This window comes from Python bivittatus, unplaced genomic scaffold, assembly GCF_059951505.1.
Source record: "Python bivittatus isolate LINGU-HERP-01145 unplaced genomic scaffold, Pbiv_v1 ctg000480_np1212, whole genome shotgun sequence".
NCBI classification, from domain to species: Eukaryota; Metazoa; Chordata; class Lepidosauria; order Squamata; family Pythonidae; genus Python; species Python bivittatus.
Genome location: NW_028277075.1, coordinates 85,041,532 through 85,064,386, shown reverse-complemented (window position 1 = coordinate 85,064,386; position 22,855 = coordinate 85,041,532). Strand labels below are relative to the sequence as shown.

The window sequence follows — 22,855 nt, the reverse complement described above, 5'->3', positions numbered from 1 at the left end:
CACCAAAGTTTTAGGAAGATGGATGTCAAAGAAGGAGCAGTTTGGTCTGTCTTTTATGAGGACATTTCCATGACACACGTGCTGTCAACCATAGTTTAGCCACAAATCCACCTGATGGCTCCTCCCCTAAACAACACAGTTGCAACCCAGATCTCTGAACTTTATTTTGGGTTATTGTGTCTATTCAGAAGTAGCAGAAGAAACCTATGAACAAATGTCCAGCAAATTATTATTCTGACCAAAAGCAATTGCTGTGTGACGTTTTGTGGCTAGAAAATAAACCACAGATGGGTGGTTGGTTTGCAGCTGTGCTGCTCATGGGGAGGAAGCATCAGGCATGCTTGGGCTAAATTGTGGTTGGCAACACTTGAAATGTATGAACATATCCAGTTGAAGATAAACACAAACTGACAGTGCTCCATAGGAACCCTTTATATGCAAAAAGTCTGCACCACAGGGAGCTTCCAACTCTTTGTAGGAGAAAGCTGAGAAAGTGAAGACAGTTGCCGAGAAAGCAAAGAGCAGCAAAGCCTCGATGGCTTCAGCTTTTTTTACACAGTGGAGTTCATAGCACTGTTTTGGTGATAAATCATAATGAGCTTTTGGGAGGCAGAAGACAAATTACACTGGCTTATCCATGTTGACTCATTCATACTTTGGATGTAAGAATATGCTTTTGCACAAGATATGGGGAAAAAACCCCTCAAGCCCCAGAAATGGGATTTTACAAGAAATCATTACATTTCATTCTGAAGTGCTAATTATTAGGAGTGGGGGAATTAAATTGGTCTGTGTCCACAGTCCCAGGAAGGAGTCAAAGTTGCAGCATTATTCTGGAGGTGTTTATTCTACTACAGGCAATTCTGTCCCAGGAGCCTGTAGTTTTTTTGCACTTGTGCATTAAATGTGCCATCGCTTTAATTCTATAGAAATTAAGCAATGGCACAGTGAAGGAAAACGCTTAGTTTTGGAACTCGAGCGGAATGCCAGATTTGCATAATTTCCTTATTTGGGACTTATAGCATCTTCTAGTCATCCAATCATTGCTGGGCCATGTTCAGTAAAGAGAAGATGGTAAAGAGAAGATCAAATGCCCCAGGCACTGCCTCTTGGCCAATATAGGTCACAAAGTTACCATGAGATTAAATCAGGCATCTCCATCGACCTGAGTCCTTGGAGGAAAGATGAGGAATTAAAGACGCAGATGTGGGGAATTAAAGCATTAATTTCTAAAATAAGAGTTGCTCAAGCCATATGTTAGGGTACTAGTTTGAAGAGTGCTGGATTAAGATCAGCTGATGCCCTAAGCACAGCCAGCAATGGTGCCCCACAGCCCTTCCATTGTTTAACTGACCAGACGTTACAACTCAAGAAGTGCTGAAAATTAAAGTTGAGTGTGCTAGTGAAAGAGTTAAGGGCATGGTACCTAGGGGGAAAAACTGTGGGGTGCCCCCCTTCCCTTGGTGCCCTAAGCATAGGCCTATTTGCTTAATGGTTAATCCAGGGCTAAACTGGAGACTTTTGAAGGCGATCAGATTGGGAAGATGTTCTCTTCCCCCACTGTTTGTATTGTATTCTACAAAACAACAGCATTTGCCATTGGGTCCCATTTTTTGTATCTTATCTGCAGTAAGAGCCAGGATAGTGCTTAAGATACTAGACTAGGACCAGAGAGGTCCAAATTCAAACCCATTTCCCATGGAAGTGCACTGGGCTATTCTGAGCCAGCTGCTCTCAGCCTACAGCTGTACACAGAGAGCTGTTCCTCATGGCCATGTTAACACATATTTCTTCCATCCTTGAGTTGTCAGAGAGGTATACAATGGGTATATCAACCTCACTGCAATGTGCTGGCCCCAGAATGCTGATATTCCCTTTACAAGCAAAACCATCAAACAAACAAAATCCACAGAAGCCAGGTGTCTGGTCTCTCTTGCAGCCAAGACAAAACAGCAACACAGTTGTGGTGCTCAGCAACTTGGGAAGGGTTAGACAGCCAATGGGAGCCAGCTGGATTGCTCTCCCTGATGCCATAATCCCCAGTGTCATCACCAACATGTTGCAGATTGTCATACGGCAAGACTTGCGTCACTTCAACAGCAGAACATTCAAAGCTGCTTCAGGCTGCTTCAGGAGTAGGCTGCGGATGAGACAGGGCATGTCCCTTAAAAAGTGTTAGTGAGGTGTGTTTGTGCTACATTAAGTGGGATGTGAGGATGAGCCCAGATTTGTTGTGAGTATAAAAAATGGAATACATATGTCTAAGCTAGCTTGAGCTCCTGGAGAAAAAGTGCAATAAAAATATAACAAATTTTAAGCTGGGACTAAGTCCAACTGATGTTCCTGTAAATAGACATGCATAGGATTGCCACTATATGAAGCCCAACTTTTGTGTGGGAATTTAGCAAGGTGCCAAACTGCTCAGTTAAGCAGGTGTTGAAAAACTTGAATTGTTTTTCAAGTCAATACCCTGAAAACCATTCTGCCTTTAGAGTAAAAATCTCTGGTGCATCCTCCTATTTTTAGTGCAGCTTCACCCCAATGTTTTATGATATCAGTACAATACAGTATTATCCATTTTATTTCCAAATCTTTTCTGCTGTAGTCACTAACACTGAAGATGCTTTTTCCAGTTGTCGCACAGTTCTTCAATATTTTTACTAATTCCCTTCCTTCCAAAACCCCTTACCTGGTTTGTCTTTGCCTGCTCAGTCTAGATACAGTTAGGATTTTTTTCTCCAAATGTGCAGCATATTATTTTACTTCCTTTGAAATTTAGTTTTCATTTTGCTATCCCTTAACCAATATTTGAAGATAACCTGGGAAATCCTTTCTGTTTCCACTCCCCTGAATAATTTAATATCATCCACACACAGGTCCATTCATGCTCACTCCAGCCCTAGATTATTTACATAAATCCTTGCAGACTTCATTTCTTACACACCTCTGCTGTAGGACCTGTTCATTTATTACAGTGCTGATTTTTCACTAGATATCATTCCATAAAAGGATGTTCCCACTTATTCCATTACTCCAATTTTATTCTATTAAAGCCAAATCTTATTCAGGTTAGACTTTCACAATGCAGTGGTTAAAGTCAAATACCACACTAAGCCATGGTTTAACAACGATTTTTTGATAATTAGATTTGGCTGATACAAGATACCAGGTCAGAAGTCATGTTTTTACAAGCCCGAGTGTTCAAGCTCACGCCATGTGCTATGCCAAAAGCAAACTGACCTCTATTGTGACATGGGGCAAGATGTGAACCTAACCCCGCCTATTAGATCATCTCTTCCTATATTCTCTCTTTTTGCTAAATCAGGAGGCATCTCGAACACCTTGAATCTGGACTCCTCAACAAACTGACATGCCACTGAATCCAGCATCATAACCTCTTTCTCCTCATCTCCTCAAAGAGGCAAGAGACCTAATCAGAAAATGCGCGAACGGTGATGAACTGAAAAAGCCAGCTTGCCTCCAAATGGCTCAGTGTAAACGTTATGCCAACCATGACTTGTTAATCACAGTTCAGGCTCCAAGGCCCACAGTGAGGTTCCAAACAACTCAAGCTCTTCTTGTTTAGAGTCACTTATCAGCTTTCCACTGATGTCTGCTCACCACTGCATTATATATAGGTGGAGCAATCACAGTGAAGATGGTTTATCTGTTGAATCACTCTGCCAAACCAAGTGAATCTTCCTCTAAAGCTTTGGATTTGTGTTGCCTCCTCCTTTGAGTCTTCTCATGTTTATACAAAATTTTATTCATGCAATCCATGTGGATATCTGGCTTTTTTCAAAAGTCTGTCAGTTTTTCCACATTGGTGTTTATGGGCCAATTTCCCTTCCCATTTAAAAAAAGAGTAGCACATTTTCTTCTGGCTTTAGAACTGGCAGGATTGGGGTACTTTCTTTTCTCTGAAAACTTTCCAGATTCTTTCTACATTTTTTAAAATGTGTTTATGTTTCTCTGTCTGGGTGCTTGGCTCAATGTTTGATTCCCCTCCTGCTGTCTTTGTGGCCTCTGCAATTCCTCTGATCATATGGGGAAGCATCTTTGAGGACGCAAGCGTGATGTGTGAGGTTTTCTGTTTTCTTTTCAGTCCTTGTTTCCACAAGGTCTTGGCTCCTCTCGAAAATGCTTTTGTGGCTGGAAGGGGCCACCAAAGTTTATTTACTTTTAATCACTGATCAGTAGAATTATTCATACCATATCTCTTTTGCACCATAAGCCTTCAATGTATTTGTCTTCCTTACCATTATAACAATAAATTAACAATGTGTCCAGGTCTCACAGCATACCAGAATGCAAGAACTATTGCTCAAAAAAGGTAGTAAGTTTTTGTGTGCACATATGTGTGTGTGGAAAACAAAAGAATTTATACCCAGTTAATAAACATGCTGACAGGTCAGCAAAATCAAATTTGTTCTATCTTTCTTTAATGGTATTAATAGTATCAACAGCATTAAAGTATAATGCTAGATATGTCTATTTAGAAATAACTGTCACAGTGTTCAGTAGATTTATATAAATAAATCAAATAAGCCACAATGGCTGAGTTCACACAGCACACTAAATCAAAAGAGGATTATGGCTTAGAATATGTGAACCCAGCCTAAATGTACAGTCACTGTCTCTTTTAATTAAAGACAGAAAGAAGTAGATTCAATTATTTAAATGTTGATGACTCACTTTGAAGAGAAAGGTATGGAGGCATTATTGACCTCACATAAATCAGTGTTTTGCATAGCAGTTTATGTTGCAAATAGAAAGTCTACTATGCTCAAATGCACTGAACAGACTTCCACAATAGCCTTCTTTAACTATAGGTTCTGTGCAAATGCTCACCTTTTTCCAACTGGCCATATGAAGGCACTTATGTGAAATCCTTGAGACCTGCTAAGTTCACTGGATAGGTGATTTAGTACAGTATAAGACAATGTTCTAAAGCAGTGTTCCTCAACCTTGGCAACTTTAAGATATGTGGACTTCAACTCCCAGAAGTCCCCAGCCAGCATGTTGGTAGATAGGTAGGTAGGTAGGGAGGTAAGTAGGATGGACAGACGGACGGACGGACAGACGGACGGACAGACGGACGGACAGACAGACAGAGGCTGCAACTTAAGAAAATGTAGAGTCCTCTACCCCAATCACAAAAACCTAACAAGTTAGAAATTATTAAAAGACAGTCTGATTTTCCAAAGAGGCCAAAGAGTAATATCCTTGTTTGAATTAAGTTATGTTAAGTGCTGTGTGGACCGAAATGATGTGCCATCTATTGATTGGATCTGGAGAGTTCCACACATTCAGCATTGCTCCCCTCCAAGGAAATGGATGCTGACTATAGGTTGTTCATATTCAAGCCATTTTTTTCTCTGCATAGTTAATACATTTCTTCCATAGGAGTACAAGTATAGCCCACCAGACCCCCACTCATTTTTAAAACCTATTTTCCAGTTGGGCAGTGGTATAAGTGCAAAATGAGTGCCTTAACGCCTCTCAGAGGCTTAAGGGAACCTCTTTCCTCCCTTAACCATTCCCCCAAATGGACTTTGTCTTGCTCATTTTGGGAACACAGACCTTGATGTGCCACCTGAAACCACAGAAAGTTATTTATTCCTGCTCTAAAGGAAACCAGGATGATATCTAAACTAGGACTACAGCATTATATTTTTTGCAGTTCTCTAAAGCCATTTGAGTAATTTCCAGTTAGAAAACATTACTACAAATATCAAACAATTTAAAAGGATGCACTTGTATTTCATAGCATTTAATCCTAGTAGATTTAATGGCACTAAGCTGACAATTACAAGTTTTTTAGGCTGTCTTCCTAAACTCATTTACCTGAGAGTAAGTCCCACTGAACTCAGTGAAGCTTAAGTCTGAGTACATATATAGAGGATTTCCTTAATATGTATCTTTAATGTGTTTGCTTTTCATTTCTTTTCACTATTACTTGTTCCCCTTTTCCATCTGTCTGATTTTAAGACTTTCTGAAATACTAGTGTAACGCTGAGATCAAACTCACACGAGGGGCCCACGAAGACCACTGACTATTTTATCAAAGTAAATTCCGAACACTGGCCTCCTGTAGCTTGTGTGTGACTACATAGATATACAACTATTTTGGAGCTTAATTGTTAAGATGGGGGGAAACCTAAGATGGCTGATCGCCCTGTATTTGGTAAATCACAAATTATAAGGTTCTGGTTTAGGTGTTCTCCAATCTCCACAACTTAAACATGATAATATTTCAGAACTGCCCATGTAGTTTTGTTGAAAATAGTACAATTGGCAATTGCTTTCTTCTTGGATGTTTTCAACTTCCCAATAATCACAGTGTTATTTTGGTCTGTGACCACAATACGGACTGTCTTCCCAACCTAGCCTATAACTCTTAATCTTAATTTCCTTATAGTTCCTTACAGTCTCCTGTTCTGCTCCTAACCAGGTATGGCCCTGCTTAGTTTTTCTTGAAATCAGCCAAGGTAGCTAGGTATTGCCACCTGTAGTGACATGACATACATGCATATACCAGCCGAAGATCAGAGTCTTGTGTAGCTTCATTTCTTTACTTCATTTCAGTGGTCCTACAACAAGAAATTAAGATCAACACAATTACATTGGACAACTGTTGTTCTCCCAGAAATGTATCGGAAAAGGGGCTGGAAGTTGGCATAAAGATATGGGAGAGAAAAAAAAAAAAAAACTGGTACCATTAGAAGCACAGCAACTAAAATATATTTGAGGAATCTTCTTACATGGCTGTGAGTAGATGATTTTGCTAATTTTAGGAAGTGGAGTGTTTAAGCACAGACCCCAATGTGGTACATAGACATCAAACCAGAAAGAGTCCTTCACAAATTTGACAGGTAGGTACAAATATAAAACATGAGTATAAACTGGGCTAGGCATACCCAGCTTTCCTCTTCTGCACGGAAAAAAGATGCATGCTGACAATGACAGGGTTACTATGATTATAACTATGCTACCCCCCAGGATCCTTCTCTTAGGTACTCAATTGCTGTCAAAAGCACAGGAGGACCAGATTCTTCTGGTTCCTTTGCAGAGGTCCCTGCACAAGTACACTAAAAGAGGAGGAGGGCAGCAGTTGCAGCTGCCATCTTGACTTATTTGACCCTCCCAAAGATGCCCCTGTACTCTTAAACTTAATTGTCAATAATTTTTGCTAAATAGTTTCTCCTCCTGAACATTTTAGCTTTTAGGGCTCAGAAAAAAAAAACTGTATTACACTAACGGTGCATATCTTTGCTTTCTCTAATGTATGTTTTCTTTTCGCAACTCTAGTTAAAATAAATGCCAATATAATTTTAAAGACTTTGTGAGTGCTTTAAGTGTATCTGATTTCTATTCTGTTCTTCAATGTTTGTACAAATTTCTTCCAGTTATTTTAACTGTTACTTTCAACTGTTCTCTCTTGGTAAGCTGGAACTTCCCAAGCTATTACAATTAAGACTTTCCTGGAACAGGCTCATTTTGCTTATGTGCATTGTTGAAAAACCTCTGAATATGACTAATTTGAGATTTGTTTTATAAACCCAAAGTCCTTTTTATGCATGATTGCCCACTATTGCCCCAAATCTGTTTTCCATTATAGATGGTCTCTGGGATGTTTATCATAGATACATATTACAATAGGCCTCTTGTGTCACTTGCATTTTTTATTTGTATTTTAAGAGACAAACATTTTGGAATTTTCTGAATCCACACCAGTGATACTATTGAAATAATCGCATAAATTCCAGAATGTCATTATTATTACAGCTGGGTCCTAAAGATGAAATCACTCATGTTCCAATTTCTCTTAAGGGCATTTTTTGGCTTTCCTACCTATCAGTATGTCAACATACCTGCTGTTCAGGTTCCTCCATTTTCTTTGTCGCAATTATCTTTGGACTAAATAATAAGAGTGAATTTAGGCAAATCCCTTTGTTCTCCAAGTTGTGCCTCAACGAACTTGCACGGTTGATTGCTCGATTTAAAGGTGTCTTGAATTAATCTGCATTGAACAACAAAGCAAACTATGTGCTTAAAAAAATCTGGATGGAAGTAACTGCCCATCAGGAAAAGTAACTAACCCTATTATCTAAGTATACAACTGAACCGCGTGCTGGTTGTAGCAGCTTAAGACACGCTTAGCTAATAGCTTATGAAAAGCATTTTAGACTGAAGACAACCATATGGATTTTTGTATATATGGAGTACTGATGGAGGAGGAACAAAGAAAGAAAAAAACTAGATACACTCGTTCTGTCGTCGCCTTTATCATCACTTCTCTTTAACTCCGAGGCGCGGAAAGCGAATCCAAGCGCTTCGCTTCCTACCGGGAAGCTCTCTTGGTAGTAGAAAACGGGAAGTTCTCTTGGTAGGGAGTAACTCGATGGATTGCGCTGTGCAAGCAGAAACCGTAATCGCCTTTCCGCAAGGGAGCAAACCTCACTGTCGCGTGGATAGACGGTTCCCGGCAAACAGGATGGGCGTGCATGTTTCGGAGCACTTTTTCCCCCCTGTCTGCACACTCACGTGGGACTAAATCCCTTAAGTGAGCCATCATGGAAAAGAGTGAAAGCCCCAACCGAAACCTACAAAAGGCGCGAGGCTTCGGATGAGCGAGAAAAGGGACTCCCAGTTGCAGAAGCGTAGCTGGAAGGAGGGAAGCAAGCTCGCGCTCCCGCGTTTCTCTCTCGCACCCTTCCTCGCTATGCGCGCCGCTCCGCCCCGCCCCGCCCCGCCCTGAAGAGCCGGGCGCCTGCGCCGAGGCAGCCTCCGAGCCCTTCTTCTTCTCTGCCCACTATGGAGCATCCCCGCGCGGAGAGCCCTGGCGGCGGGAGCAGCACCAGCACCAGCACCACCACCAGCAGCAGCAAGGAAGGCGACGAGCCCGAATCTCCCCCGGGTCCCCTGCCCGGCCAGGCGCACCAGAAGGCGGCGGCGGCGGCGGCGGCAGCGGCAGCAGCTGCAATAGCAGCGACAGCAGCAGCCGCTGGACCGCCGGCTTGTGCGGTAAGGGAAGCTCCGCCACTCCCGGGCACCAGGGGAGCAGTTAGGCCGCGGCCCTTCACGGGCCTGTCCCGCCTCCCTAGCGGAAGCCAATGAGGCGGGCGGGAGTTATGGTCGTGCTCGTAACGGCAGCCTTGTAGGAAGAACGGCGGCGAGGAGTCGTGAGAATGCAGGTGGAAATGGAGCAGGAGCGCTAAGCTGGCGGCTCGTGTGGATAAGGAAAGCGAAGGGAGCTAGGAGCGTATCACCTGGCCTGGCGGCGGGGATTGCCTAAGAGAAGAAGGGCAGGGCTCTGGCGTCGCCACCGCTTGCCTTATAGTCGGGAAGCAGGTGTTGGGCATGCGGGAAAAGAAGGCTCCTGCTTCAGCCTTCTTCTCTTCCCGCCTCTTTCCCAATTTTGTAGTTTGCTCCAAAACTCCTTTTCGAGAAGATCCTATTAGAACTTCAGGGGCCCTGGTTCGCTTTGCATGGAACTGGGGCAGACGAGGAACGGGGGTGAAAACTTCATAATCGGGTATGCTCCAGATATGTTGGATTATAGTTTCCATAATCCCCCCCACAGCAATAGTTATGCTGTATGTGGTCCAGTACATGGTTATTGTAGTCCAGTACATCTGGAGACCCTAGGTTGTGTTCAAAACATTTAGAGTGCTTCATGTTCTTTATTTTCCAAAATGAATGAATGAATAGGCTTTCCATAAAACAGGTGGAGGTAAATTCCACTTTCCAGCTGTCATGTTCTTTATTTTTAAGGTCTTGCAGATGAGTAATTGAGGGTGTCACTATCTTGTTTAAAGCCCTTCAATAACACTGAGAACCAAACTTAAACCAGGATTTATTTGTAATTTACCATGCACCAATTTACCATTGGTATAGATCTGCTGACAGATTTCTAGGAATGTATGTTGTACTTGACAAGAGTGATCAATACTGGAGACAGTCTAGCTTTGTAGTGTCTGCATGAGTTTCTTAAGGACTTAATAAGAATTGGTGAAGTCTTTTAATTGTCTCCAGTTTTAGCTGGCTTCCTGCTATTTGGTGTTTCCATAAATACTGTCTTACATTGGCTGATGTGTACAGTATACAACGCCATCATGCAGTTTGGTTTTTGCTTAGCGCGTTGTGTTTAAAAACTATACTGTGGTTTGTAAACTATGATTTATGGTTTAGCATAGTGTGTGACCCAGCCAGCTGCAATCTGTTCTTTAAACATGGCTTAGCACGTTGTTGCAATTCAGCCATCATGTGGCTCAGTGGTTGTTCCGCAAACAATTTGGGAAAGGCACCATGATTATCAGCACAACTGTTGGTGGGAGAGGAATATGATGAAACTTTTAAGGTTGTCCCCTCCTCCCAGAGTTTTATTGAATGTTATTCCATCTTTGAGTGCAGATGTTAAGTGTTAGATAAGGGAATAAGGGAATAAAAAGCTGCCACTGCCCTAGCTTGTGTCACTGAAGCCTCAAGGAGTAGGTTAAGTGATATTAATTGATAATATCTGACTTTTTTCTGATTTTTAGGCCTTAATAACATAAGCTGACTTTTACAGTAGTTGGTATAAATGTTATTGAATTTAATTGTGACTGGATGTGCCTCCCTCTCCAAGGATTTTAGACAGGAAGTAGATGATTGACCTCTGTTATGGCTCTGCTTTTGTGGATGTCTTTGTGGATATGTGCATATGGAATCTATCATGGGTAATTCTTGCAGGCTGTCAGTTTCATCTGCCTTTCAGTTCCCATTGGTAGAGTCCTAATTTTGAATGCTCCATTTTGTGTTGAGTGCCAAAGACAGGTCCTGTTGATTTAATGCCTGCCAGGCAGGTTAATGCACAACTGGTCTTAACTAGGGAAGAGGGCAGACTTTTGATTTTTAGTTGCTTAAACATATATGCTGAAGTGCTTCATATCTAATAATTCTAAGGGATAAAAATTGAGGAAGGAATCATTAACATGCAACTCTATATAATTTGGTATAAATGGCTGACACGAAGGCCCAGTAAATAGGGAGAAAAGAGGCTTTATTACTATGGGAAAGATTAGTGTTTAATATAAGATACCCACCTGGAAATAAAACAACGCAGTATTTAAGAATATTCCCCCCCTCCCAAAAAAAAAAAACTTCATATGCCTCTGTTATATTCTCAGTGAATCTAAGACATTATGGGGGAGAGCCATGTTAGTCTATGGTGGCAAAAATCAGGTAGCACCTTTTCTGACTAACAAATATTATTAAAAGGCACAAACTTTTGTGAGCTATAGCTCATTTCATCAGATGCATAGAGTGGCTAGGTTGATGCAGTATTTAAACTGGAATGAAAGGGAGGGGGAAATATGCTGGTTATGGAGATGACATGAGAGAGATTACAAATACCTTATCAATTAATAACTGCAATGTGTTAAAACCCATTGTGTTTGCTGAGATCTTTTGAGATTGCCTGAAACCTTTCAATGGATGTGAATTCAACAATCACCATGGAGTGTCCTGGGAGGTTGAATTGTCCTGATATTACCTTGCCTTGTTTTGAATTCTGATGTCAAACTTGTGTCCATTCTTTTGTGCAAAGTTTGTCCTGTGTAAAATCAAGAGTGGGCATTGGTGGCAGATGATGGCATATATCACATTGGACGAACAGCATGCGAAGATCCCTCTAATCTTGGGTATGCACTTGTTGGAGCCTGTGATGGTGCTGTTAGTGTAGATGTGGGAACAAAGTACACGTCTTGGTTTGTTGTAAGATCTCATTTTCATGTTGGTATCATTGTCCTGTTGTTTCTTATTGCTTGTGAAAAACTGCTTCAGTTTGGATGATAGTCTGTATGCAAATACAGCCTTGCCACCCAGTGCCTGAGAAAGTGAAGTGTCATTGTCCAGTATGGGATGTAGTTTATTAATAATGCATTTGAGTGGCTTGAGCTGTAAGCTATAGGTGATGGCCAGTAGTGTTCTGTTCTGTTACTGTGGTCTCTCTTTTAATAGATCCTCCTTAGGAATTGATCTGCCCTGTTGATTTGCCTATTGATCTTGTTGTGTGGGTAGTTAAGTCTCCTGAATGTCTGGTTTAATTCCATCAGTTGGGCATCTCTGTCAAGTGGATCAGATGTGGTTTTAGCTTAAAGCCTGGCTGTAGATATAGATTTGGTGGTATGTTTTGGGGGGAAGCTGGAAGCATGTAGGTATGCATAACAATCTGTAGCTTTTCTGTATAATGTGTTTGTGTCCCTTGTGTAGTTTTACAGTGACATCAAGGAAGTGGATTAGTTCTGTAGATCAGTCTAGGTTGAGGTTGATGGTGGAGTGGAAGTTTTTGAAGTCATGATGGAATTTGATGAGAGATTCATTTCCATGGGTCCAGATGATAAGGCTGTCATCAGTGAATCTCAAGTAAAGGAGAGGTTTCAGGGGGTGAGAGTTAAGAAAGTGTTGCTCTAGGTCAGCCATAAAGAGTTGGCATATTGTGGAGCCGTGTGCGTACCCATAGTTGTGCCACTGATTTCAGGAACATGTTATCGCCAAAGGTGAAACAGTTATGGGTGAGTACAAAGTCACACAGTTTGGTGACAAGGTATGCTGCTTTGCCATCAGTGATGTTCTTGATGGCTTGAAGTCCATGCTTGTGGGGAATGTTAATATTTAGTGCCTCAACATCCATGGTGGCTGAAATAGTGGCATTAGGGAGATTGCCTATGGAGTTTAGTTTTCTTAGGAAGTCTGTGGTGTCTCTTACGTAGTTGGGAGTGCTGGTGGCATAAAGTCTGAATAAAGACTCCATGAAACCTGATATTCCAGTTGTGATAGATCCAGTGCTTGAGACAAAGTGAATCTCTTACTTTAAGGTAGGAGGGTTAAGGTAACTCTCCTACTTTAAAGAAATTATTGTGAAAAAACTAGTCCTTCTTTCAGGTAAATACAATAATTTGATATAACTGTTGCCATGGCATATACTTCAACACCTGCTTACATTTGCTGCACTGTTTGTGTAATTGATAAACTATTCAAATAGGACAGCCATTTTTCCCCTGACTTGTGTGAATGGGATTATAATAGATGTAATACTGGAAAGGTTACAATATTATAATATATGCATTGTAAGGTGATCTTACTGGCATCACTTACCACAAATTATACTTGATTCTGCTTTTTAAGAGCCAGCAATTTGATACTTGGCAGCAGCAAAGCATTTAATAGATACATGGCAACAGCTATAATGTTTTGTTGTTGTTTAGTCGTTAAGTCGTGTCCGACTCTTCGTGACCCCATGAACCATATTGCGCCAGGCCTTCCTGTCCTTCACTGCCTCCCTGAGTTTGCTCAGTTTCATGCTCATTGCTTCAGTGATGCTATCTAACCATCTCATCCTCTGCCGTCCTCTTCTCCTTTTGCCTTCAATCTTTCCCAGCATCAGGGTCTTCTCCAAAGAGATCTCTCTTCGCATTAGGTGACCAAAGTATCTGAGCTTTATCAACATAATTTCTCTTTTTTTCCCAAAAAGATCATGGAAGATTGTTTGTTGAAAAAAACAGAAATCAGTGTTGCAGAAGCAGAAAAACGGACTGGACGAAATGCCATGAACATGCAGGAAACCTATACTGCTTACCTCGTTGAAACAAGGTAGGTTAAAGAAAATCAGAGTAAAGTAAACTGTTACATTAGCTCTTTACTATTAGTTTGACAATAATTTTCAGTGTATTTTATGGTTTATGTGGCTTATTAATCATAGTTTTTCCATTCTACCTAAATAAGCTTAGAAACAAGTAAGGATTGTTTGAATATTGCTTTGTTGTCAATTCTGGAGCATATTTCTTAAAAAGTCATACTTATCAAGATAAATTATGCTTAAAAAAAGAGCTGGTTTGGTTCTTTCTGTTGTGAAATGTCTGAAAAATAAAAGCAGTTCATTGGCTGGGAGAGTGTGGCTCATGAATGCTTCAGATCAAGTAGACTGTCCAGTAGTATTGGTTAAGTGGTGGTTCATTGTCGTCCAACAGTATTAGATTTCTACTGCAGTTTTGGCTCAAACTAAGAGTGCTTAACAAGCATAGTGTGGATTAAGTCCCGTTTTACCTGTTTATCATAAATTCTGATAGGAGGGCAGTATGGCATAATCTTGACTATTATACCCCTGCTTCAGATTCAAGGGGAATACTGAAAAAGTAATTTAGAGCAGCCTTGTAATATACTTAATGTTAATATTCCAGATCAGAATTGAAGCTGGTTTAGATTGCTTGGGTTCCAGGAAAGCTCAAGCTGTTGAAACTGTCGCTTTTTTCCTAGACCAAACTGAAGATTTCATGAAAAGTGTAATGTTTCAAAGACTTTTATGCAGAACTAGTACTTTTACAACTAGTTTACATGCTGGAAAAACATTTTTTAAAAACATACAATTAAAATTATATCTGTTTGGGGCATCTTTGTTCTTTCAGCACCTGTCCACCAGGAATATGCTACAATATTTTGTGTAAAGGGTTGCTTGTAGCTTTTGATTTAAAAAGGGATTGACATCCTTGGACTTTCCTTTAATACAGCCCACAATTCTTTCTATATGACCATTTACACTGAGTGAAGAAAGGATGGACTGTTCTCCATGTAACAAATTGCTTGCCAGTGTTCCCAATTTTATTGTAATATTTTGCATCTTTCAGTGGTGTTATGCTCATAATACTTTTTAAAATTAAATATTTAATAATCCCAATAAAAGTACTTATGAAAAGATACACCAAGAAACAGGATGCTACGCAAGATTATTTTGTGCATCACTGGTCAAATATTTAAACTGATACTGTTTTCAGTATTTAATCTGTTTACCCAGACTCTTTATCCTGGACTGTTGTTCAGTGGCATAGTTACACCAAATTAATGTTTTCCTCCTATTCAGTAAGTGGTTCCAATCCTATGGAGAACATCTTTCCACCCAAGCAATTGTTCTTCCTACAGGTTTGAAGGCAAGGCCTAATATACAGAATATTGTTCATTAAGCCTGTTTTCCTCCTTTCTTTCCAGTAAAGTAACCACTGTGAGCCAATGTAATGTGGTGGTTAAGGACTAGGAGTGGGCAGACCCAGGTTTTAGCCCATCCTTAGCTATGGAAGGTCATTGAGTGACTTTAGGCCCATCACTCTCTTTCAGCTCAACTTATCTCTCTGGGTTGTTGTTGTGAGGAAATATTGGAGAAGAGACACTGTATATGCTTCCTTGAGCTATTGAATGAAAGGTGGGAGATAAATTTAATGAATAAATGCATTACTTCTGTCCAGCACAAGTCAGCAAACATCTATTTCCTCAGAGATAAAAAGATTAAGTAGTGATATAGCCCTTTTAAATGAAACATTTTTTTTTCTTTCCTGCAGTAGCTCATTTTCAAAACTCATTCTTGGTTTGTTTCATAGCCTAATTGGTCTTTCTGTTTTTGGGGTAGAAAGGGGGAATGAGAAAGAAGCCAGCTGTGAGTGGGACTTGGGAATGGAACAAAGAAAAACTTCATAAACAATGGGAAGAACTAAAAGGGAGATTTAAACTCTGAAACGAGTATAACCCCTGTGTAGGGGAAGCAGCTATGTGTCTTGAGAGGGAGAAAAACTAAAACAGTAGTAGCAGCAGAGAGAAACTAACAATAGCTTACTCAGCTTTATAATTAGCATTGCAGTATTCCATAAAGGAGAATTAACTTATTGATACTTTTCAAAATGGAGGAACCCAGTCTTGCCTCCAAATTTATTCCAGCTTCGATAGCCTGTTATTAAAACTGCTCTAAATGGAGACTTGGTTTCTTCCTTTTTGTACTCTTAATAAAAAAAAAGTTGGGTATGTAGAAAGAGTTCCTGTGTGGTTAAAGTTCTTCATGACTCTATGCTTCATGACTCTGTTGTTGTTGCTGTTGTTCTATGGCAATGAACAGAGAGAATAGTTGAAGATGGTATTCCTAGCTTGGCTCTTATTATAAAAGGACAGTGGTTTTTAATTCAGCTTTTCCAACCTTGTGCTCTACAGATATTTTGAACTATAATTCAAATAGTTTTATCCCAGTTAGCCCAAGAAATTAGGGACACTGGTTGGGTATAGTAGGAATTAAAGTCCCACACATCTGGAGGACACTAAGTTGGCAAAGGCTGCTCCAGTCTTCTGTGGTAGAGGCCAGTGCCTCTCTATGTTTTGTGACTTGTTAAATTTATAAAAACTCTTACATTGCAATGTCATATTTCAAATATACTGTTAACATTAGGCATTTATTTAGTTGCAAGAGTTTACATGAATATGTGCTAAACATTTGGGGAGGAACCGTGGTGCAGTGGGATTAAAAGAAATAGCTAGCAGAAGATGTAAACAATCTGTAATCAGCTACACACAATGTGGCTGTTCCCCCCTCCCCCCCACCCAGAATTTTCACAAGGGAGCTCCAAACCCTTTCCCCCAAACTCTTGCTGCACCCTCCTTGCAGCTTCTAGGGAGAGCTGAGTGAATATGCTGCCAATAGCCATTTTAGTTAAGAGAAATTATTTCTGCCACTGTTTCACCAGGGAGGAAAGTAACCTGATCTGCTGGAGAGTGTGCGGGAGGCTAGCTCTCCTTCCCAGAGTGAGCACCACTGGTTCATAACGAACTTTAAATTTTTATTACATATAGCAAGATGAGAGACCTAGAAGAAAGTTGAAAAGAAAAAGAACAGAGGGAAGGATTAAACATTTGCTTTCTGAAGAAGTTGATCTCAGTCACTACCAGCTCAAGAAACTACCTGCTCTCTTGCTCCCCAGGTTTCACACAATACACACACTCTAGAACAAGTTCACACACAGCCTCAATCTTATTTTGTAGCTAGTTAGTGTGTAAAATTAATTCACTGATTCTTGCCTGCTATCCAAATTAACTAGATCCCAGCCTGATTGGTGCTGGTTGGGATTTTGCAAAACAAAACAAAATCCTGCCATTTTTATCTTTGCCTTTGTCAGAGTTTCTGCACCCAGATCTGCTTCACACCTGCCCTGGGCTTGCCTTTGCAGAGCCTTTCAAGGTGGTCCAACCCCCAGAAACAATTCCCTGCAAAGGTTGCCTTTTAATTCTCTTACATGTCTTCATGGAACATTTGCACTTACCTAAAATACACATCACTGTATGGAATTTTAAAAATCATTTTAGATAGGACATAGAATGCTATAAATTTTTATAAGAAAATTATAATTCCCTTAAAATTGCATTATAGTCATAAATACCCCAAACTATTTTTTTTGTTACTTTTTATGTCCTTCTAAAATTGTTTTCATGTTACCATTCAGGAGGTAATAGCAGAACCTATCTCCATCTCTTATCTCTTCCTGCCAACTGTGTTTAATGAAGTGGACTTTAGCCCACCAAACGTGAAGCCATAATACATTTGCTAGCCTTTAAGTTTCATAAACACTTTGCTTATAGTTAAAACACAATGGTAGTGGCATTAGTTAGGAAAAAACCTCAGAAATCCATAGAAGCAATTCCTTTATCAGGCTGGCCAGTCTTTTTTAAATAACCACGATAGCTATGGGTGTGCATGCGTCTTAAGTACAGCTGCCTCTTTCTAAAGCAAAAGGCTGTTAATGCAGACCTATAAATGTTACTCAGAGTGAACAGTATTATGTTATACTCCCAGGCAACTGTATATACTTTTTCTATTTTTAGTGGGAAATAAACTTGAGGTTCTTCCTTCTTTTTCTGCTTCTAAATGACCCATTTCAAATAATTAGTTAAATAACAATAAGAGTTAGCTCATTTTCTTTCAGTTTGGCATTCCTCATTAATTGAAGTACATATAGCTGTTAGAGTAAAACAGTATCTTAATCACTTGTGGTGATATTAATTAATTAAAAAGTGAACATTCAGGATTTTTTATAACTTTTTTTTCTTGGCATTTCTGACATTTGGTTACTGAATAAAGAAAATTTAATCAAGCTATTGATGAAGTTATAGGCTAATTCCCCAGCAATATGAATTAAATGTTTGCATGTTGGCAGTCAGTGAAGCTGATTTAGATTAAGTGTAACATACCCAGATGGATTTGCCTCATCAAAGCAGTCTATCTAGTTTTTCCTGACTCCTTATTTTTACAGGGAGGCCTTTCCTTAAGGTTTTTTAACTCCATAGGAAATGCTTGGAGTCATGGCAGTTGTGAGAGTTAGGGGGTTTTGACTAGCATTTGAAACCATTTTATGGATAGTCCAAACTTCTACAGTTCCTTCCTCCCCCCCTGCCCCCACCAGCTTTGCTAGCTATATCGAAGTAGGTATCCACCAGGTAGGAAAGGAAAGTGAGGAGCATGCCAGCTTCTTTCTTGGAAGAATGGATCTAGCCCCACTGGCAAACAATGTTGTTTCAGCCCGCCCCACTCGGTCCAGCAGAAGGGGCAGGTTGCAGACCCCACCAGTCAAGGAATTTCGACTGGTGGGGTCTAGGCAGAGGGCCTTTTCTGCTGTGGCTCCCGCCCTATGGAACATCTTGCCTTCCGAGGTCCGGTGTGCCCCCTCCCTCATGGCCTTCAGAAAAGGGGTTAAATCCTGGCTCTGCCAGAAGGCCTGGGGGCTGGATGGGGGCTTGCACCTGTGGAGATGGCTGGTGCGGTGATGGGTTTTGGCTCCCCCCCCAGCATCTTGAAGGTTTTAGTGCTAAAATATACAGGAGGTTTTTAGGACATTTTTAATGTATGTTTCTATTTTAATTATTTATGGATTTTAGTCACTGTTGGAGGGATTGGTGTGTTTGTTCTTTTTTGTTGTTGTGAGCTGCCCAGAGTCACCCATTGGGGGAGATGGGCGGCATACAAGTTTAATAATAAAATAAATAAATAAATAAATAAAAAATAATCCCTCCCCTTTGCCACCTTTCTCTGAAGAAAAGAGCTGGGGAAGATCACCAGCCTCATGTGGTTCTAGGCAACTGCAGTAGCTCCTGCTTCTCTTTCTGCTCTAGTATTCTAGGGCTTTCTTGCTTTGGAAATGAGACATATGTGTGCGTGCGCACGCGCCATAAAATTTTCATCTGTAAAAGAGAGCCCTACAGTCTCTATATGATTGAGAGAGAACATAGAAACAGGGTGGACTGTAATCTTGAACAAACGTTGACCATAATGTACTTTCACCAATGATACCAGAAAACGTTGAAAATTAACTGCTGTCTGTGGTTTTTTAATTTGAAGAGTTTGGGGGATAATGTAATGTTGTGGGGTGGGAGAGAAATCTCATTGTGGTTGTATATTGACACATCTTGCAAAATTAAACTGATGTTTGTTCATTTTACCATGGTGTTCCTATCCTGATACACATCACCTTATGAATACAGAATGTAACAATGTTTTTGGATCCTACAGTTTTTTTCTATTACAGCTTATAGTCATAGTTGTGCTGATAGAGAAATGTACAGTACACAGTTTTTTCTCAAGTGTTGATAGAAGCATCTTAAAGTATTCTATTAGCATATATCTATTTTGCTACATCAGCAGTAACTAATAAAGCAGATACTGACAATGCATTTTATTAACCATGTAGTATACAGAAGTGAAAATGGTTAGTATGTGCTTATTAGTTTTTCTGGCATTCAGATGAATTTCCAACATGCCTTGTATAGCTTGAAACTAAACTGGACATTTCTACTGATCTTCGCATGATCTTATCATAATTATGTTCTGACATCTTTCAGGTCTGTGGAGTCAATGGCTGAAGGACAATGTTCCCCTCCAGACTCTCTTTGGAGGCGATACAGTGAATTTGAATTGTTGAGAAATTACTTGCTAGTTAACTATCCACATATCATTGTACCACCTTTACCAGAAAAAAGGGTAAGACTCTTGCAATTTCAGCTCATTCTGTTTTGTTATTTCTTTTACCACATTACCCATATTTGTATTTATTAAAGGTCATGCCTCTGTTATAAAATATAAAAACATTATTTTGGATTCAGGAGAAATTCTTGGCGTATAATTGATTTCATGTACAACCTCTACCCTAAAGGCTGCAAATATAGCCTTCAATTTATGTGGGAAGTGTTTAAAGTTTAAAAAATAGGGGATGTGAGCAAGGGTTGAGTTTGTATAGCATTTAAAAAAAAAAATCCAGTGCTTCAGTGTAAAGTTATACAAATCAAATATAATGGCTAATATACTTTGTGTCATTTGGAGTGAGAAAATTTAGATTACCATATTTACCTGACAGGAATTGGATTTTTCCCCCGAAATAATGGGGGCAGGGGCATCTTCCAAAATTATTATACAGCTTAAGAGAAGCTTTTTATCTGATGAATTGTAGGCCTATTTGTCAGGCATAAGCTGGGTTTTTCATACAGTACCGGTGCTGTGATTTCTTCACTTCAGCTGATCTCCATCCAGCTTTCTCCTTCCTTCCAGTGAAGCTACCTTTTACTCTTACCAAATTTCCATCCTGCTTTTTTGTTTTTCGTTTTTCTGTTTCTGGTAGAAAGACAGAGGGGAAAGTGTGCCTGTATACGTATATGTTTTTGTGTGTCAGGGTGCTTGTGAGAGAAAACAGTTGGTATATGCAGATGGGGATCAAATAATTTTATAAACAAGGTACTTAATATTACAGGCAATTAATTTTAACCAATAATATAAGTTCTATCTCCCTCCCTTTTTGGGGGGAATGTGGCTTCGGGCAAGTATATATCCACACGTGTGTGTGGACAGTCACACATAGGTACAGATGTGCTCATGCATATGAACCGTCTTTTTCTCTCATGCGTGGTAGAAATCTCCAGGATTATTTCAGCTGGAGCTGACATCTCAAGGTTGATACTGTGGGATATTGTGCACTGTTCTGGCGTCTCTTCCTTTTGAAGGGTCATCTTAAATTCAGGGTTGTTTTCCTGTCAGGTAAATATTGTACAGTACTTTGAAAAAAAGTGTAGATTGCCTTAAAAAGATTATAAATAGTTCATACTATTAACCTTCCTCCTTGTTTCATAGGCAGAATTTGTTTGGCATAAACTATCAGCAGATAATATGGATCCAGATTTTGTGGAGAGACGGAGGATTGGCTTGGAAAACTTTCTTTTGCGTGTGGCTTCACATCCTGTTCTTTGCCAGGAAAAGATTTTTAATGCATTTTTGACCCAAGTATGTTGTTGGTTGGATTTTGTAAAATATCACCTCTACACCTTAATTCTAATTCATCAAATATGTATATGCATTTATAGTAGAAGGCTCTGAGGTTTCTTTCCTGATTTCTCAGGGCTAAGAAATTTTCTGAAAACTAGGACAACTGGTGATACTCAGATAGATGGATCAGCAGACCCACTGTGAGACAGTCTCCTCTGTTTCCTCTCATTCTTATATTCAGTAACTATAGACATTAGAGTGTGTGTATGTTAACCTGCCTTAGTAGAAGATATATTAGATTTTCATATTACCAATTGATTTTTTTAGATTTTTAACCCCAGGGTGGGGTTTTTTTTGACACTGTCAGTCTCTGATAAATCTTTTTTAGAGAGTTAATGATTGATTTAAGATAAATGGTTCCAGTTTAGCATAAAAATACATTTTACTGATATTACATTCCAAAACATGTATAGTGTAAACACTATTGGTATGTTTCCTTCACTGTAATGACTGTTTGTATGAAGAAAGGGGCACTACTGGGTTCTTTATCTAGTAACAAAACTTTCTTAGCAAGTGAGAAAAGGGTGATGCTGCAAAGATTTCCTTGTGTATTGCTGTTCCTTTGATGTCTCTCCGGTATATGACATTAGCCCACACTAGCTTTCTTTGCTTATAAGAACCAGCAGAGTTATGAACAACTGAGCTGGATAGCATTTAATTGCAACAGTGAGATGAATACCATTTACACTAGTTCTTATACCAGCTATATACCACTGATTTTGAAGTGACTTGGCTGGAAAGATTTTGCAAATTGGAGTAGAATTTCTTCTCCTTTCATGTTTCTGATGCAGCAGAAACACCTGTACATTGGTTAAGCATGAGCACTTGAATGAATGACTGTTGTAGTAGACCATCTCTGCCTTGTAAAGGGAGGCAGATATGGTCTTGGACCAAAGTATTGTGTCTCACATGAGGACAGTATAATAAACAGTGCATTCATTAATAAAGTCTTGAAAATAATATTGGACGTAATCTCTGTTTCTAGGAAACTGGCTGGAAGGAGATGGTGAATGAAACAGGGTTTCAACTGAAGGTAATTACTTTATAATGTACTATAATTACATATCCAAAATGACATAATCATTTAAATTGACTTATTAATGAAGTTTTGTGCCAGAGTTTTTTTATTGTGTGCTAAAGTTCATTCAGTTCAAATTCAAAATATTTTTCTATAATTACTTTGCATCTAGAAAATAAATTTTCTATATCCTCCTAATCATCTTCTGAAATATGTGTATCTACATGGTTTAAAAATGCTTCTTAGGAAGACAGCATTTGCACAAACAAATGCTAAATAACTCTGCATACCTTACTGTCATTGTAACTACAAATCACTCTTGGAAAGGAGTAATCTGCTATGATTGTGCAAGACTATGGGGAAAGGAATATACAGCTCTTCCCTAAGTGCCAAGCAACAATTAATAATGCATTTTAAGAGATGCTTAATGCTATCACAAATATTTTGAAAAATGCCTAGCATTACTTTGAAATATTCCAACATTTCTCTCCTAATCTGAATTGGGATTCTGTGTTCCAGCTGCTATTTTCTTGCTTTTGTAGCTTAAAGTAACATTTTTTTGTAGGCAACCAAAATGGATTTCTAATACTGTATAATTACAGCGTGGAAGATCTAAAAAGCTGACTTTGGAATTACTTTTTATATATAGAAAATCCATTATATAAAACATTTAACTGAGATAATGT

At 39.5% G+C, this 22,855-nt stretch overlaps 1 protein-coding gene across 1 annotated transcript in view; it reads left to right on the top strand.

Annotated features, from left to right (window-relative positions):
- Nucleotides 1-8,798: 8,798 nt before the first annotated feature.
- Nucleotides 8,799-22,855, top strand: part of SNX4 (sorting nexin 4) — a 31,361-nt gene continuing 17,304 nt past the window's right edge. Inside the window, exons 1-5 of the mRNA XM_088146466.1 lie at nucleotides 8,799-9,027; nucleotides 13,517-13,635; nucleotides 19,681-19,819; nucleotides 20,960-21,109; nucleotides 22,137-22,184. Coding sequence (XP_088002592.1) covers nucleotides 8,818-9,027; nucleotides 13,517-13,635; nucleotides 19,681-19,819; nucleotides 20,960-21,109; nucleotides 22,137-22,184 — 666 coding nt within the window. The 5' untranslated portion in view covers nucleotides 8,799-8,817. The remainder of the gene's footprint in view (nucleotides 9,028-13,516; nucleotides 13,636-19,680; nucleotides 19,820-20,959; nucleotides 21,110-22,136; nucleotides 22,185-22,855) is intronic.